General features: G+C 46.0%; 2 protein-coding genes across 12 annotated transcripts in view; one reads left to right on the top strand and one right to left on the bottom strand.

Moving 5' to 3' along the window:
- Positions 1-341: 341 nt before the first annotated feature.
- On the top strand, positions 342-17,681 carry RNF113A (ring finger protein 113A). 5 transcript variants are annotated; one of them, XR_005932947.1, is made up of 11 exons: positions 372-510; positions 827-903; positions 1,027-1,131; positions 2,462-2,569; positions 2,856-2,965; positions 3,170-3,276; positions 3,854-3,943; positions 4,816-4,909; positions 5,593-5,699; positions 6,229-6,511; positions 15,585-17,681. XR_005932947.1 is itself a non-coding variant. In XM_030021576.2 (10 exons), the coding sequence occupies exons 1-10, from the start codon at positions 411-413 to the stop codon at positions 6,309-6,311; spliced, it is 981 nt and encodes a 326-aa protein (XP_029877436.1). In that variant the 5' UTR covers positions 342-410; the 3' UTR covers positions 6,312-6,752. The 5 variants fall into 5 exon arrangements, 1 of the variants encoding a protein (XP_029877436.1); XR_005932946.1 differs by having other exon boundaries at positions 14,159-17,681; XR_005932945.1 differs by having other exon boundaries at positions 9,772-17,681.
- The window catches only part of STRADA (STE20 related adaptor alpha), a 12,992-nt gene continuing 2,855 nt past the window's right edge, over positions 7,626-17,762 (bottom strand). For 6 of the 7 annotated variants that reach the window (XM_041125181.1, XM_041125182.1, XM_030021551.2 and 3 more), the window contains exons 4-13: positions 17,579-17,607; positions 13,878-13,980; positions 13,250-13,371; positions 13,011-13,119; positions 12,770-12,893; positions 11,686-11,857; positions 10,906-11,010; positions 10,503-10,744; positions 9,790-9,832; positions 7,626-9,097 (exon numbers count right to left, since the gene is read on the bottom strand). In XM_041125181.1, coding sequence (XP_040981115.1) covers positions 8,945-9,097; positions 9,790-9,832; positions 10,503-10,744; positions 10,906-11,010; positions 11,686-11,857; positions 12,770-12,893; positions 13,011-13,119; positions 13,250-13,371; positions 13,878-13,980; positions 17,579-17,607 — 1,202 coding nt within the window. In that variant the 3' untranslated portion in view covers positions 7,626-8,944. The remainder of the gene's footprint in view (positions 9,098-9,789; positions 9,833-10,502; positions 10,745-10,905; positions 11,011-11,685; positions 11,858-12,769; positions 12,894-13,010; positions 13,120-13,249; positions 13,372-13,877; positions 13,981-17,578; positions 17,608-17,762) is intronic. The other variant, XR_005932942.1, reaches the window with a different exon arrangement.

Here is a 17,762-nt window from a genome sequence, read left to right as displayed (position 1 = left end):
GGATGGGGTTGGGGGGGGGGGGGGGCGGCCCTCGCCCCTCACTCCAGCCGCCCCACTGCCGGGCTCAGAGGCCGGGGGCAGGAGCTGGGGGGCTGGAGGGGTCGGCTCGGTCCGGGCCCGAGGTACCGGGGGGGTCCAGGGAGTGCAGAGGGGAGCGGCCTAGGGGGGTCCCGAGGGGCTTCAGCAGACCGCCCCCCCCCCCGGGCCCACCTCGCCCCCCCCCGTTTCCTCCCCCCCGCCGGCAGGGGGCGCCCTCCCCCGGGGGCACCGCTCTCTCTCCGGGGCCCCGCCCCTCCTGTCGGAGGCGCCCACCCGCCCCCTAGTCCTCCTCGCCCGCAGGGGGCGCTGCGCCGCGCGGGGCAGCCTCCGGCGCCGCTCTAGCCGGCGACGGCAGGGGTGGGCGGCGCAAGATGGCGGACGAGGGGACTGTTTGCAGCTTCGTTTTCAAGAAGCGGGGCCTGGCGGCGGGTAGGGGTCGGCGTAAGCGGCCCAGCAGCGATCAGGAGCAGGGTGAGGGCTTGGCGGGGGTTCGCGGAAGACCTCGAAAGGGCGCTGGGAGCCGGGCCGTTGCGATACCCTGGGGAGGCGAAGGAGGGCCTGGTGGCACCCCGGAGCGCTGCCCTCCCCAGCCGTACCGATGTCCGTGTGGTGGAGGGGGTGAAGGGCTCTTCCCCGGCCGTGCCACCGCCCTCGGGGGCTCCGCCGGCCTCCCGCACCTTCCCGTGGGCTTCCCCAGCCCGCAGAGGAGGGAGGCTGCCAGCAGAGCCTGCGCTTGGCCGAGGTCCTGCCCCCGGGTGCACCCTTACCCCTGGGCTTTACCTCTCAGAGAGCAGCGGTGAGGAGGGCAGCACGGTGGTGCGGAAGGAGCGGCGGCGGGAGACCCCCAACCCAATGATCCAGAAGGTAAGGGAGCCATAGCAGGGCACTGCTCCATCCGAGGTGCATCTGCAGTGGCCTGCCAAGCTCAAGTTAGACACAGTGTTGGAGTCTTCTGTCCTTCCTACCTGCTGTCTTCTTGCCCCTCAGACCAGGAGATGCGCAAAGGAGAGGCCTGCCTACGCGCTGAGCAGCAGTGACGATGAGGATCCATCAAAGGAGATAGGAGTCACTTACAAATCGACAAGGTCGGCGGTAAGGACTGGGCAAGAATGTGGTTGTGGGGTGTGCGGTCAGGTGGGACTGGCAGATCTCACACTTGATAGAGAGAATTTGCCTCTCTGAATGTGGGATCGGCTATTCCTTCTTTTTTATCTATAGATACACCTCCCTGTCCCTTCCCTCTTCATAGACAAGCACCTTGCGCTGCATTTATTCTCCTGATAGCCCCTGCATCCCCAGGAGGCTGTGTAAGGTTGGCCTTTCCCTCTTAGAGGTGGGAATTAAAACCCCAACATGCCACTGGACTTGCCCAACATAGCACAAAATTTTCAGGAGAGGGAGCACTTGAATCAGGTTTGCCCTGCTGTTTGGTTCATGTTTTCAGTTTTAGACCATCTTCCTTCACAAAGAATTTAAGGTGACTTAGAAGGTGCTCCCGTCTTTATCCTTGTGACTAGTGATGGAGTAAGAGCTACAGAGAGAGGTCATTGTATTCTTAGGATTGATGGTTGGGGTGTCCTGGGTGTCCTGTTAGCATCTGGAGTGGAGAGAGATCAGCTGTGAAGGTTTGGGCACAGCTCAAATTGCTCTCCCCACTAGTTTTTTTTCTCTTAACTTTCCTCCTGATCCAGTTAAGTTGTGCCCTTTAGGATGAGCCTGGGCAGGATATAAGTAGGATTAAAAGCAGGTATCAACACATGTTCCTCTTCAGACCTATTTCCTTATTGTCTGTGCCTCTGTGTAAAATGGGAATAAAGCCTAACTGTCCCCAGTTAAAGCTGCAGGGTCAGACTGAGGTCTCCTTGTCACATTATGGATTTGGTTGTAATTGAGGCTGGCTGTAATTATTCTTTGGTTTCTGTGCAGCTGTTCCTGAAGATCTGATAAAACCTGGGAATAGGTGTCTGTTCAGTCCATTAAAGAGGAATCTAAACCAGATCACTGTATTAAAACTGAATGTAAGCCACCTGCAGCTGGGTTAAAAGTTCAGACATAACATCCTGCGTGTAGGCGGGATGGTCTCATGATTGAAGTGTTGGACATGGGAGATCTGAGTTCAGCTTCCAGCTAAGCTGACCCCAGAGCATGAAGGAGTAAAGTAAGGACAAGTGTTTCCTGACTCTGCAGGCTAAAACTTGAGAGCAATGGGTAATTAGCACTCTCTTCTCTGCAAGCACTAGGTTGGATCCGGCCCATGGGGGATTCTCCCTGGCAGGTGCTAAGGGACAGTAGAAACTGGTGGCAGGTAAAGCAGGCCATGTGCAATACTTGCTCTGTGACCAGCCCTTCAGGTAGCCAAGGAGCTCTCTGTCTTGTACAGGTTTTCTCTTCACTGTTGTCACAAGTTTTTCTTGCTTTTCAGAAACCTGTTGGCCCAGAAGATATGGGAGCCACAGCAGTGTATGAACTGGACACGGAGAAGGAGAAAGATGCCCAGGCCATCTTCGAGCGCAGCCAGAAAATCCAGGAGGTGAGTCAGCTTTGCTCTGTAAGAGGTAGTGTTCCATAGCAGGAGTACATGTGCTTTACTCATCCCCTTCTGCACACCAAGAAGAGTTTGAGCCTCTTCCTCCCTGGAAATTTGAGAAGCCAAGAGTGTAACCCTTGCAAATAGGAGAATTTTCTGGCTTTATTGGCATCTTGGTATTAAGGAAGGCGGGGCTGGGGAGGGAGACTGGTGTCAGAGTGGTGAAAGCTAATAGGTGTCATGAAACTTTCCTCCTGATCCTTAATCACCTTTCTTTTTGCTTTCCTAGGAGCTGAGAGGAAAGGAAGATGATAAAATTTACCGTGGTATTAACAACTACCAGAAGTATGTGAAGCCCAAGGACACATCGATGGGAAATGCCTCTTCAGGAATGGTCAGGTGGGTTGGGATAAGCCTCAGAGGACTGGGACCACAGAGGAGCTCAGGCACCATCCCCAAAGGCACCTGTTTGGGGCTTGAACTTTGCCGTTACTGCCAGCTTCTTTCTGTCTAACGAGTCCGGTGTCTGGTTCTGACCAGGCCCCCAGGGGCCTTCTCCACTGCAGCTGAGCAGCCAGCCTGAGCCTTCTCCCACCCTTTCAGAAAAGGACCCATCCGTGCTCCGGAGCACTTGCGGGCCACGGTGCGATGGGACTACCAGCCTGATATCTGCAAGGACTACAAAGAAACTGGGTTTTGCGGCTTTGGAGGTGAGTGGATCTTGCCTGCAGGTGAACAGATGCTGTGCCAGATCTGCAAAGGGATGCAGTCCAGCTTGTGATCCCTTATTTGTGGTGCTAAGATGGGCACTTACTGGTTTACAGGCACTTGTTTGCAGAGTTGGTGTGTGGTTGCTGTTGCAGAGTTGTTTTATGCCATGTTCTTGTCATTTGTTTCGGCCCTCCTGAAAGCTGATGGCCTCTAATCAGTGGTTATAAGAGTCCTGGGAGGGACCCCTGGGATGTTCCTGTGACCCACATTTCCACAGGTATTCTGGCTGCTGAGGCCATGTGAGGGATTACTGTTCCTTATCCCACTTCTCATGTGTATAAATGCTGGAACTGTCACTGTGGCACACAGAGCATGATCCTCATGACCTGTCAACCCTGAGAGGGATCCTGTGCCTGCTCCAGGAGCTTGGTGCTGCCCTGGAGCACAGGCGGGCGGGAAGCAATCAGGTTTCACCTTCTGCTGGGCAAAGCTCAGGCTGCCCCTGAATGACATGTCCTGCTAACACTCTACCCCGCACAGCCTAGCTGTTAATTCCTCTTTCTTTGCCTGGCTCAGACAGCTGCAAATTCCTCCACGACCGCTCGGACTACAAACACGGCTGGCAGATTGAACGGGAACTGGATGAAGGCCGGTACGGAGTCAATGGTACGGCACCACCCCTCTGCTCTCCCTGTCCCTAAGCTAACGGTGGATGAGGCTACCAGGTCCTGACTTTTATCGTCCCCTAAAGTGAACATGACTTAGGGATATTGGATCACTAAGAATGAAATGGATCCCTTGCTGTCTCAAACTGCATGGGCCATGAGTTGAATTAATAGTAGACAGAAAGGACTCTTTATTCCAAAGCTGTGGAACTCCCTGCTCCAGATGATAACCTTAGGGCCAGTAACCACTGACAGTGCTGAGCAAATCTGCTGCTTTCAGATAACCACTGACTGCCACCAGAGAGAATTATTTCCTCTGGCTCTCTATAAAAGGACAGCACTACTGTTGTATGGGTCCCAGCAGCGAGCTGTGACCATCTCCTGCCCCCCAGATACCCAGGAGGTGGGATGCTTTCATGCTACGTCACATCATTATTTCTCACTCACAGTGTGCGTAGCTGCAGCCCAGGGCTCATGCGTTTTGCTCATGAACTGCTGTGCAGTTGTGGGGAAGAGGGTGTTCTCTGTTCAGTTGGAGCCAGAGTTTGGTGGCAGCTGGTTTGGAAGAAAATCTAAGAAAGAGGAGGGGGCTGGAGGATATGTCTCTTTATAGCAGTGAGTGGGTGAGGTAGAAAAGAATTTGCTCTTGAGAGATGAGCAACAAGCACGCCGGCTCATTAGACCTAATTATATCTCAGTCCCACACGTGTTACTGACATCAGCAACACCCAGATGCCAGAGCTCTATTGTTTGCAGCAAAGATTTAATCCCACCTGCTGTGCTCTCTCCATATTTAATATTTCATGCCCCACGCATGGGCTGGTCTGGCTGCCTCTGCTTTTGCTTCAGTCTGGTTAACTTTCTCTTCTGCAGATGAGGAAAACTATGAGGTGAGCAGCGATGAGGAGGATATGCCTTTCAAATGCTTCATCTGCAGAAGTTCCTTCAAGAACCCCGTGGTCACCAAGTAAGTGGTTTTTTGGCCTGAGAAGCCAAGTGTCTGCTGTCGATCCAGTTCACTAGTCATTCACTGTTGAGGCAAATACAAACACTGCCCACAGGCCTGTGGGTGGAACCTGCTTCTTGTCTGCTGTGGCTTTCTGGTGGGTGGGGAAATCCTCTGGTAATGAGGGAGTCTCATAACTGCATCTGGAGCATCTCCTCGGAAGGGATCTCAAGCCTTTGTTGTCCAGGCACCTTCTAGATTTCCACAGATGCTGCCTCATTATATCATCTTTCCCCTTAACCTTGAGATTTTGTTTTCAATCCTTCCTTCCTCCTGGACACTGAATGGCACGCTGCATTGCGTGAGCAAAGAAACAGAAGCATGGGGAAGCCAAGAGCTTGGCAAGGATGAGGAGTAAGCTGAGGGGCAGCATGGACATCATGCACTGCCAGCCCTCTCCCACAGTGCTGGCTGTCTTGCTGGGTACCTGGTGTCTGGAACAGCTCACTGGTGGCTCTGTGCCATTGCTCCACATCAGTGAAGCGATGCTGAAACACCTTTCATGAGGACAATGATGCAGAGGAAGCTCTGCATGCAGCTCACTTTTGCATCCCCCAGGGACCAGTAGTCAGTAATTTCTAACTAACTCCTGGACACAGTGATTGTATCTGGTGACTTGGAGTGGCATCTGTGTCTCCGTACAGGTGTAGGCACTACTTCTGTGAGAGTTGTGCCCTCCAACACTATCGCAAATCCCAGCGCTGCTATGTCTGTGACAAGCAAACCAATGGAGTCTTCAACCCAGCAAAAGGTAAAATGGGCACCTGTGGGAGAGAGGGCTTTCAGTGGGAGCGGCTGGAGCAGCAAAGGCAGCAGCTCCTGAGGTATCTTCTTCTTGGTGTTGGGCCTGGCCCTAAGCTGGAGCTCACAGCTCTTGGCTGCCAGCAGAGCTTCCTTTAGTGCCAGGAGATAGTAAATCATGGCCTGGGCGGCTCTGTAGGTGCAAAATGAACATCTGTGCTTGCCCAGATGGGGAACTAGGGGAGTGTGACTTCTGGTGAGGGTACGGAGGACGTGCTGTGGGAGTGGAGGCAGCAGCTTGTCTGATGCTCTAGTTGGCAGGTCAGTAACACACTGATGGATTCTATGACTGTAACATCTGATGCCCTGGACTCAGCAAACGGCGGTAGCTCCTAGCTGAGCCTTTGTGTAGGCAAGTGATTTTTTGGTAGCTGCCCTGGTTCTTGGGGAGATGGGTGTTTACAGGACCTGGGCACCTGGCTTTGCTGTGGGACAGCCCCCGCACATGGAGTCTTATCCTGCCTATTCTTGTTTTACAGAGCTCATGGCAAAACTGGAAAAACACAAAGGGGAGGAAGAGGAGGAACAGCAGCATTCAGACCATGCAGAGGATCCACAATAGCAGGGCACCCTGTTTTGTATCTAGCTGAATAAAGCTTTCATGGGAGGAAAAAAAAAAAAAAAAAAAAAAGCTCACAGCAGTTGCCTTGGGGCCAGCAGCTGTAGCCAGGCATTGTGTATCCAACCAGCAGCTACTAAAACAGTGTCCTGACTGTGACGGACTCCTTGTTTGCTGCCCTGTGAAGGCATAAGGCAGAACAGGTAAGGTCAGACTCAAGAGTCATGGCTGAGTACAGCTGTCTGCTACCATCATGCTGCCAGCAGGACCACAACAGTTGCCTCTGAGTGCAGCAGTGTGCCTGGGGAAAGAGGTGTTGAAGACTACATTCAGTTACTTCATAACTTCTTTTTTTGACCAAGGCGCTGCTGTTTCACTTCTAACTTTGCACTGATCCTGCTTGCTTCCTGTTCCTGTGTAAGCATAAAACTATCTCTAAGTTAATTTATGTCCATAATCTTTGAGCATGTAGCAAGCTGAAAAGCATGGACAGGGATGAGAAATATTAGCTTGTGTTAAGTTCATCCTTCACCCTAAAAATGCTAACTCAGGGGAAGGCAGGCTAAAGCGCTGCAGTTATTTGTGATTTATTACAGCTCAGTGTATGCCCTCCTGTGTTTTCTGCCTGCCTCTTGGTTCCTAGGAGAATTGGAGAGAGGCTTAGGACTTCAGTGGGCAACACCTGTTGAATTATCCCTCTTCTGTGAGGAAACCCATCTCCTCCAAACCATCACTCAGTCCCAGAGGTTTTATGCTGAGTGAGTACTGTGCTTTTTCTTGCTCTAAGTACCAGCAGACTTTTAAAGTCCCTGTCCAGGCTTGTGGGAGAGGGTTAAGGATTTTTGCAAGCTGCAGAACTTCATGACAAGCTAGGAAATAAAGATATACTTACTATAATAAAATTAAACCAGGAGCCAAACCTGATCCTAGACAGGAAGTAGAAGCGGCCCTGTCCTCTCTCTTGTATCCTGCCCTTACAAACACCCCTGCTCTGGGAGCATGAGTGCATTCTACTGGAACTTTCAGGAAAGACCAAGAGCAGTTGTTTGCAGCTTCTCGCTTTAGTTGAAATAAGTTTTTCAAACATGAAGGCAGTTGCAACTAACAGCGCTGCAGGCTGCTGTGGTGAGCTGTTCAACAGCAACTGCCTTCATCAGGTGTGTTCTATCTAATGCCACCCAGCCTTTGCCAGCTGAGGTGCAAGCAGCAGCCTTTTAAGTAAGGAAACGAGAAGAGAGTAAGCATGCACAGCCAGCCTGTGTCATCATTTGTGACCCCCACTCCATCATCTTGCAGAAACAGCAGACTTAAAAAAAACAACTTCAGAAATATTTTATTTGTTTTGGCAAAAAACTAGAGTAACAAACTTTATCTGGGTTCAAGTACAGTTTATAAACACAAGAAGGACCTGTTGCCAGCACCACTACTCCCATCAACCACACCTACAGGACTGGATTCTCAGTGCTTCATTAAAGAGTAGAAAGACATCCAGCACCGATGGTCCTTGGAAGGGTCAAACTAAAAGCCTTAAATACACCTCCAAAGAACAAATACAGAATGGGGGAGAGCTGCCACAGGAGCAGGGCAGAGTCACATGGCCATGAATTGAGGGGAGCCACAGGACAAGCAAGCTTTTACCTGTCATTCAGTCAGGGAAGGCAGAACAGCAACGGTAACAGAAGGCTTAAAATCAATTCTGTACATGATGTTCAAAGAGTCACAAGCAAGAGGATTTAGCATGAAAGTCAACTATTCCCCCCATGCCAGGGCAAGTCACTGAGAACACACTGGTACGAGTTACATGCTGTGAAACCAGCCCAGCTAACACAAGGCTCAATTAGATGGGCTGTGGGGGATAAAAAAAGCTGGTAGATTGCACAGGCATGCACACTGGGTTTGGTGATCCAGGCAGCCATGAGAGGGGAGGCTGGAATGCCCTGTCTGACCTGGAGTTCAGAGTGCTCAGCATCAAGTGAGAGGAGTCTCTTCAAAAACTCTCCAGAACTGGAAGAGAAGAATCCAGTGCTGCAGAGGAGTGCCCGATGCAGTGAGCGTGCCTGGAATGGAATCGGGTTGCCTTTGATCTCCCGTTTTCCATCACAAAGCAGTGACTAAATTTAAGAACATAATCCCTTTTTCCCCCCCCACCCTCAAAAGTTACCTTGTGACAACACAGTAACTAATCTGACTATCTCTAAGAGAATGCCCAAAACTAAGAGTTGCCTGCCTCCCCTTAACTCTAAGGCACCCTTAAAAGAGAAAGAACCAAAGAGGGTAGGGACATGCAGCCTTCAACTGTGATATGAGGAAGCCAGTGATTTTTAGAAAAACATAAATAGAGACTAAACAGACTCACTCAACCCATTCAAGTGATCTGCCAGTGCTCAGCTGCAAGAACTGGGGCTTTGGGCACTGCATCATCTGGAATACGCCACAGTTCCTTGGGGTTGATCCTTTTCCAGCTCAGGTCTGTCCATTTGTTTCCAGGCTACTTCTTAAGTAAACAGGCAGCTGAAGTTCCTTCCCAGGGACCTGCAGACTCTTCTATGCGTAACATTCATCACTTTTTACAAACAGGACCAATAAATTACAATGTCCAGAAAGCTCCTCCAGAACCAGGTCTAGTCCCTGTTTTTCTAGAATTCCCAGTCATCCACATCCAGCTGCTCCAGGTTTGACACCAGCCCAAAAATGCCACTGGGATCCTGGGGCCGCGTTCCTTCAAAATTGGTGATTGGGGTGACAGGGCGCAGGAGTTCAGGGAGTGCTTCAGAAGCGCGACGCTTGATCTGCACAGAAAGAAGAGAACTCGGCTGCTGAAATGCTTCCCCAGTTGCGCATCACAGACGAGCAGAACAACGTGTGGTTACAGGCAGAAAGTAAGAACACAGTATTATCTTTCTGCCAGCTCCGAGACACGCAGAGCTTTCACACTGCACCTTGTATCGAGAAACTGCTTTGCATGCAGCCTTTTCAGCAGCACTTCGGTGCTACGGTCCTGATGCTCCCCTCAGTGAAGCGCCACCCTAACCCTCAGCTCAGAGCAAGCCAGACAAATAATTTCAGGGGTAGGAGACCCCCTGCCTCTTCCCATGCCAGGGCTGGAGCTCACCAACCTGCCACAGAGCTGTAAGCAACGCACATGTCACACCTCAGTTTGGTCTCAGTAAGGACCAGGTAAGGACTGCCTTGCCCCAGTACCCAATAGTGTCTGTGGGTGAAAAACTGGCATACAGGACTGGCAGATTTACATCCTCTGTTTAGATAAGGAAGAGATGCATTGAGAAAAGCAAGTCCACCTCCCAGGAGAATGTGAGGATCACCAAGCTACACTACAGTTAGTCACCAAACTAACTTAATCCTTTCAGATCACAGAAAATTCAGCAACTCAACATTCCCACCCTCAGGTTCAGTGACACAGCAAGACAACAACTACAGAAAAGCCACTGTTCTTTATCCACAGATTAACTGAGTTCCTTACCTGCTTGAAAAAGGGATGATTAAGCAGAGTGCCTGCGCTTGGCCTGTGGAAGGGAGTTAGAATAAAGTAAGCACACAAGAAAATGCATCAGTGTTTAAAGTCAGGTAGTGAAAGAAAGAAAAGACCGGGGTCCTTCCTGCCTCTCTCATTTCTCAGCTATAGGATATCTCCCTTTTGTAACCAGTAGCACTGTATATTATGTTCACATGATGTTTTATGCAAGCAGTTCAACCTTCTTCTGAAGAAGTTACCTACTTGCACACCCCAACATTTGGTCAAGGAAGAGTTTCTGAACAGTGTGGTATGCTGGGGCAGTTTGTCATGGCTAAAGATGACTTTACACTCACTACAGAGGAAAATACAGTTCTTGACGATTTCCCATTATTATTCTCTGCTGGCTGAACAGCCGACATTCACAGTGATGGAAACTGGGTAACCTGTCTCACAGGGACCAGAAATTCAAGTTGTACTGTTTATTTTCCTGACATGTAGCGCCACTCTACCCCCCAAAGAAGGCTGCAAAGTAATTCTTCAGGCTCTCTTATAGAAAGTGCTCAAGGTGTTAACACTGCTCTTGTTTTACATACTTGGACTGCTCTTCTCAATGTATGGAGCACATCCTCACTCCACTATGCTTTTGGAAAGAAAATTTCAAACAACCTCTGCTAGCTCTCATGGTTTAATCCGCTCTAGCAGCTTTCATCTGGCTTTACCTGAAATCGGGGTTCCGCTGGAGGCACTGTTCTACAAAGTTATGGAAGTAAGTGGAGAAGGTCCGAAGATAAGGGTGCAGGGTTGGCTCTCCATTGGCTGCTCTCACGTTGCTAATAGCCATGCTCTCGCCCATCCCGTAGTTAGCACTTGAACGGGAGGTCTTCATAGTCAGCTCATCAGCAGGAATTGTGGTGGTGTCTAGCAGGCAGGGAACAGTTCCATTCAGCTTTTCCAAGAGCATCTGGAAGAGAAGGGGCATAAGCAACATCACACACAGTAAGACTAGACAGTTAAGATTTCCCATTCAGGTAAGCATGGCACCCTTCTGTCTTCACATTCCAGTGCAGCAAAGCAGTTCCATGTGCCAGGATGAAGGATGAGAAAAGAGCTTTTAAACCTTACCTGAGTAGAAGGCATGTCTTTAAATGGTACGTGTCCATTTGCCAGCTCACAGGCTGTTATCCCTACGCTGTAAATGTCAGATTTTGCATCATAACCCTGGAGATTCTAGATGAAAAGGAAAAGAAAAATTAGCCTTGTGGACTTACATGTGATTGCATGGGCAATACCCATGATTTGATATGCAGAAGAGCAAACCCAAATGATTGGAGCAGAAATAGTACAACCCACATATAGGCTGGATTATTGTGGTGGTGGTTTTTTTGTTTGTTAAAACAAACAGTTAAGGGCAACATTTATTTAACTGAAATCAGCTATCTAGTAGAGATGACATCCACCTTAGTAGGGTAACTGGCATCTAATGTAACACTTTGCTAATGGGAGACTCTGTAGAGGTACCTACAGGAAAACTAGTCAAATAGATCTGATCAAATTCTACCCACTCGCCCTGCACCTGTCCCAAATCTGTTTCCTCTAGCCTCCCCCCCTTCCTTTTCCTTACATTCGCACACCTTCCTCTGGAGGGAAAGAAAAGACAATGTTGTAACATGGGCTTCTCAGCAGTTGCCCTTTTTGACAGGAATACAGGTTTCCCGTTGCTAGGGGTCACTGGTTTTAAGGTTAAAAGGATAGGAAAAAAGGGTAGAGCTCGTCATGAGAAAAAGTAACCCTGTGGCTTTTGTTTTGTTTCCCCCCGCCCTGCCCCCAAACATGCCATAATAACTCAGAAAGTTATACAGATACCATATATCACTAAAAACTAGCAGTTTTTTTTAAACACACCTGCTGCAAGACTTCAGGACTGAGCCAAGGCAGGACTTTGATGCTGTATTTGGGAAAGTCATGAACAACTTTGAGTCGCTGCCCATGGTTGATCATACTTAGATTACTTCGCAGGCCAGAGAGGTACACCTTCCCGTCCACAGAGATCAGGATATGGCTGGCTTTAACACTCCTGAAAAAAAGTAAAAATAGTCAGGTTCCCTGGCCTCAAAGGACTTACGTTCCTTATAGCTTTCCCAGGAAGACTTAGTGCAGAAGGGCACTACAAAGGATTTAAGGCAGGCATAGGTAAGCTGAATTTCTTTTACAGTACATACAATAAAAGTAATAACCACTAATGACCTAGAACTTTCAGCATCTGAAATTTACTCTCACAACAGAGGAATGTGTCAGAGAAGAGGAAAAATATGCTAAAGGGTGGAGACAGCGATTTAGAAAGAGATTAAGAAAAGCTGTAGTACTAAACAGAAATTCATCCTTAGTGAGCACCTATGGAAAAGCTAAAAGCCTACTTTACTGGACAGCTCAATGCACAGGACAATACTTGATCAGCCTCAGGAGACACTCAGGAGGCTGAGATTCCTAATGACCATCCTGAATGCTGTGCAAAACCACCTCTACAAACATTAACAGGACTCTACACACCCGCTATGCAGGTTCCCAAAGAATGTTTCTGTGGCAAGAAGAAATACAGGACTAAAGGTTACGGACCCAGGATCTTCAACAGTAACCGGGAAAATCCACCCTCCCATCAGTGTCGGTCTCAATTTGGAGAGTATCAACAGTATCTGAACAGAGCCTTAACAAGTCAGCATGTCAACATGAGCTGCAGTTGTGATTTTAGATACACAGTGGTATTTGGGATAATTTTGTTCTACAGTGACACTTTCACACAGTTTAGTAAGATCAATGATGTAATTTCCCATGAGTATCAAACTGACTTGATCTAACAGCAAAGTAATACAAAACTTGATAATGCGTTCCACATCATTTGAACTATCTACTCTATTCTAATGATGAGCAGTATTTCTGAGAACTTCCAACAGAGGGAAAATGGATCGCTTTTTTTTTTTTTTTAAAATACCTATGTACGTAGCCCATATGGTGGATGTAGTCAAGTGCTTTCAATACGCCTTGGAGGATATATGCAATAGCCAGTTCACTCATCCCATCCATAAAATGGGTACAGATTAAATCTTTTGCAGAACCTAAAAAGAAACAAACCACCTCTTAATTGGTCAGAAAAGAACCCAAGGATACTTCACCTCTTAAATTTCATTTCACAGAACATGATGGTCAGACAAAGGTATTCCCTCTCCACCTACCGTACGCCATGAAAGATGTCACTACCCATAGCTCATTGTCAGCTATGAAAGTTGCTTTGTATGGCACAATGTTAGGGTGGTTGAAGAGCTTGGAAACATGAAGTTCCCCCTAAAATAAAAAAAAGATATTTTGATTCAATTTAGTAAATGCAGAAATATGAATACAGTATTGATAAGCACTGCTCTTGCTGTCTGTCCTCTCCTAAACTTGCATTATGGTATTAGTGGATTCATGTTACCTGCAAGAACGTGACCATTTCGTTTGTACAGGCCTCCAAGTTCACTCTTCTGACTGTGACATACTCTCCTGTGGGTTTATACCTGGCCAGGTTCACAACCATCAAGTCTTCAAAGCCTCTGCCTGAAAGAAAAGGCATTAAAGCTTCAGCAATACTTCTGGAGAACTCCTCCAGTCCTTGACCCTTAAATAATCTTTATGCTCATTTACTGAAACTATTTTTGGCCTTGTGAAAAAGAGTAATCATTCCATCAGATACCACCTTCCTTGGCATGTATTCCATCAAGAGAAATCCTCCTAGCCAGTAATATTATCCTGCCTTTCAAGTTCAGAACTGAGGTAGAAATAAAATGATTAGCCCACAGCCCCAACAAGGACAGGGACAGGTTTCAGGCTGCTGCTTCTGACTTTGTACTTCTCACTCAGTATCATTAACCCACCACATGCCTCTTTCAGTTCAAAGCCTTTAGGACTGGCATCTCATTTTCTATTGAAGTGTTTTTAAAATCAAAGAGGACAGGCATTTAATTAAAAAATAAGCAATCAATCAAGAAAAGGCCAACAAATCTGCAGAAGTTATTTTCTTTGCAAAACAGACTTTCAATCCTCCAGCCTGCTAGTAGTATTACCTATGATAGTGAGCAACTCATAACAGCTGCTGTCTGGTAGGAAGTTGCTCATGGTGTCCCTTTTAGGGGAAGAAGCTATCGACTCGGAGCTCGCCTCATTTGTCTGGGGGGAAAAAAAAAAAAAGTCAAGTCAGAAGAAGTAAAGATCACATGCTAGAAAAAATCATCTGCTCCTTATATTATCATACACCTCAAAATAATATGACAGTACTGAATATAGAAGAGAGAATTTAATTGCTGTTAAAATAATTTTAAATAGTTATTTATCAATTGAAATCCAGGAGATGCCTCATTTCAGAAGATCCAGTCATCTGTGTTTCAAAACATGTAACCATAACAGGTAGGTTCTTAATTACTGTAAGCTAGAATTTCTTTACAAATATTTGGATAAAGCCAATTACTATTCCCCAAGACACCTTAAGCACTGCTTTATAGTAACTACCTTTCTCCCATTAATTACAAACTTCTGTGCCACCATCCTGTTGCCTGAGCAAAGGCCATCAAAGGAAAGCTTGTTTATAGCACTTGTCTGCATTGTGGCAGTCACCATTCCTGTCTGATGCTGGGGCTTCTTGTTTTCAGCTGCTCATCTGTGATAAGACCAGCGCAGCTGAAGCTGCTTAGCTGAATGGTAGAAGTGATGAACCAACTTAGCCCAAGATATGAAGATCAGACACACATGAAAAGAGAAGCTCCAAATGAAAGCAAAAACTTAACTGCAAAGCATTAGTGCTTACAGGAAAAAGAAAAAAAAAAAAAAAAAACCAAAACAAAAAACCACACCACACAGGGAAGCACCACTCCCAAGCCTGTCAGCTTTTCTTCACTACATCTGACATAAAGCTGCTTTATTTACATACACATAACCTTTCAAAGCAGGATTTTGCAGAAGACAAACTTCAATGTTCTTGCAAGTTCCATTACACCTTCCAACTCCCTCAAATTTTCAAAGTCAGAAGGAGAGCATCCTAATGGGGAACCAAATTTATTTGGTGTCTAAGATAAGATTTAGTTATCTCAAATTTCCAGCACATTAACTCCTCCTGACATTTGAAACTCCAGCTCATTTCTTCCACCTCATTCTTCACCAACTGCAAATGCCCTTTATCAGACCTTTTCTCATGGTACATGAAGCAGAAAATGCTTGTGCATTTTCCTAGAGTGACAGCAAATACTCTTTTTCCATCACTGAAAGATGGAAACAACACAGTGACAGCTGAAAAACAAGGAACTTGCTGTTCTACACTCAGTCCAGGGTAAATGTAGTGCAATGAGCACAGATGTGAATTTGCCGTAAATTACCTTTGTGTCCCTAACTATACTTTGGGAGTAAGCTAATAGTCAGGCTTCCCAAGTTCTACCTTTTCAAATGACTTTGAACAGCACACATTTTACCTCTCTCTGCCTACCTTTAAAATAGGTATATTTTTCAGTTAAGGGAAAAGGCAAAATTTAAGGTTTGTGAACAGTGCTATGGTGTAATTTCAGCTCAAACAACTCTAGCACAGCAGCTCAGTCCTGTTTGAGGATAGCTAACCCCTGAGATCTCAGCAATCCCAAATCCTTTTTGTCTAGTCCTACTAGCACACTATACAGTGCTGTTCCTTGGCCGAGAACAGGCAGCAACTTTCCATTCATGATTTCAAACTTCTGTTAAAGATGCCTGTCAATTCTGATCTCAGTTGTATCATTCATTACTTCTTCCAGCAATTTCACACAGTCCTGTCAACAGCAAGATTGCCAGGAGAGACACACAGGAAGATGGAAACCTCTGAAGCAGAAAGGCACCACCAAGGAAATGAAAGCAGGAGGCTCTGATAAAGCAGCGTTATGGAGCAATGACAGCTGGTGAAACACTGAGCAATATGTAAGTGGTTTGCTTTATTAAAAGTCCACTCCAAATATAGCATAAGCCAACAAAACAGATGCAAAAAATTAAATTTAATCTTATTAATGGTGTAGACTGTTTCAACAGTAATGGAAAAATACTGTAAATTCCCTTTTTAAAAGTCTTCCAGTACATCAGAGGTCTTCACTCACCTCTCTTCATGTTAGCAGTGACCGATAACTGAGAGTTAATACAAAAGGAGCTCTACCAGAAATTTATCAACATCATACAAGAGTTTAAAAAAAAAAAAGTTAAACTGAAATGTCATTTATGAAATACTGAAAAAAAGCTCCTCAGTGGTTTCACACAGGACAACTTTTGGTGTATGGTCAAAAGCAAAAGCAGCTGCAAAATGAAGTCACATATGACTAGCTTTATGGCATGACATTCATTAAGAGGTAGCTTTCCAGCTTGTTGGTCTGATTTTAATTTGAGATAGATTTAAGGAAATTAATCTTTGAAAGGCAACTACTGTTATAAATGCCATAAGAAAATCAGTTATGTGATGCTAGCAAGGATCTGCATTTGCCAAATGACATTCATCCGAGTCAGGAAGAGGGAATATAATATTTGTTCTGCTGCCTTCCTCTCCACCTCCTCGTTCCCTCACTCACTTTCAGCATGAGCAACAAAAATTTTCCTCCTGTCCCTCTCCCCAGATTATTTACCTTTTTCTATAGCCCTGCTGGAAGAAGTAAGCTTTTATTTAGATGTAAAAATCAAAATGAGAGTCAGCAATACCACTGCAAAAGTGTTCAAACCCCAAGTGAATACTTTAACAAAAACAAAACAGATGCTAATCTCAATTTGCTTCCAATTCAGCATATGTGTAACACTCAGCAATTTAAAAAAAGGTGTGAATTTGCTTGACTTTATACAAAACATTCCATATACATCTCAGATTTTCAGCATTGTTTGTGCCAGTAAATTACAGACACTGGCACAAAAATCAATTATAAGCAGCTTGAACTGACACAGTTACTATAATCAAATCACACTTAATTCACATTTGTAATTAGCTTAAACTAGAGCGACACCTGCACACAGAAGTGTTTCAATATGGTATATTGAAGGTAGGTGGGAAATCATTTAGACAAATACATGCTATCATAAGTTGTGTTATTCTATGAGCATTGCTCATTATGAACAGATAGTGTGCAATCAGGGCCTACAGAACAAAAAGCATCAAGGTAAAGTTTTCAACTGCCACATTTTGGCTGTACATTTTTGAACAGACATGCCATGTTTGCTAGTGATTTTAGTTTTTAAGAGGCAAAGCTCTCTAAGCATGCATGGAATTGGCTCCAAGGACAACCAGACAACAGGACGTAAAGTGACCTCAAACTGAAAATTACATGATGTTTGGTTTTGATGTTGGAGCCTCTGTTGTGGCTGCTCTACAGGGAAGAGAAAGGAAATCAGAATCGATGTGTTCAAAAGGGAACACTGGTTTTGACATAAAATTTTTTGGGCCTAGTTTTCAGAAGTCCCATAAACTTGTTGTAAGAGATTAGCATCTCTGAAGAATCAGTTCTAAATCATCTCAAAAAAGAGACCCTTGTGGGACTGGGGGGAGGGGGGACGATGACACAAATACAAATCCAAGAGATTACGTTTGAAGTTTTGACTTGTCACATATAGTTTGAAAACCACACACCAAAATTTTCACTCCAGGGTGAAACCTGTTTCCACACTTGTAGAGCTAAATATAGAGATGAAATATATAACTAAGATAAAAAGAAAAATCAAACTTCCACAAGGAATAATCTCCATGCAATGAACCACAGCACCACAGCCTGCAAAAGTCACTTACTTTTCTCCGAGAGTCACCCGGAGGCTGCTCTGGAGTAAAGAAATTAATTGTTCACCATGTTGTGTTCAACAGATACCCATTAAAAATATAGTTGGAAAACTGAGTAAAGAACCCTGTGTGATACTTTTTGATACCAAATATATACAATATTTTTTTTTAGACAAAGACATTTAATTTACACATA

This window comes from Aquila chrysaetos, chromosome 8, assembly GCF_900496995.4.
Source record: "Aquila chrysaetos chrysaetos chromosome 8, bAquChr1.4, whole genome shotgun sequence".
Lineage (NCBI taxonomy): Eukaryota > Metazoa > Chordata > Aves > Accipitriformes > Accipitridae > Aquila > Aquila chrysaetos.
Note: the sequence above shows the minus strand (reverse complement) of the source record. Positions and strands in the feature narration are given on the sequence as shown.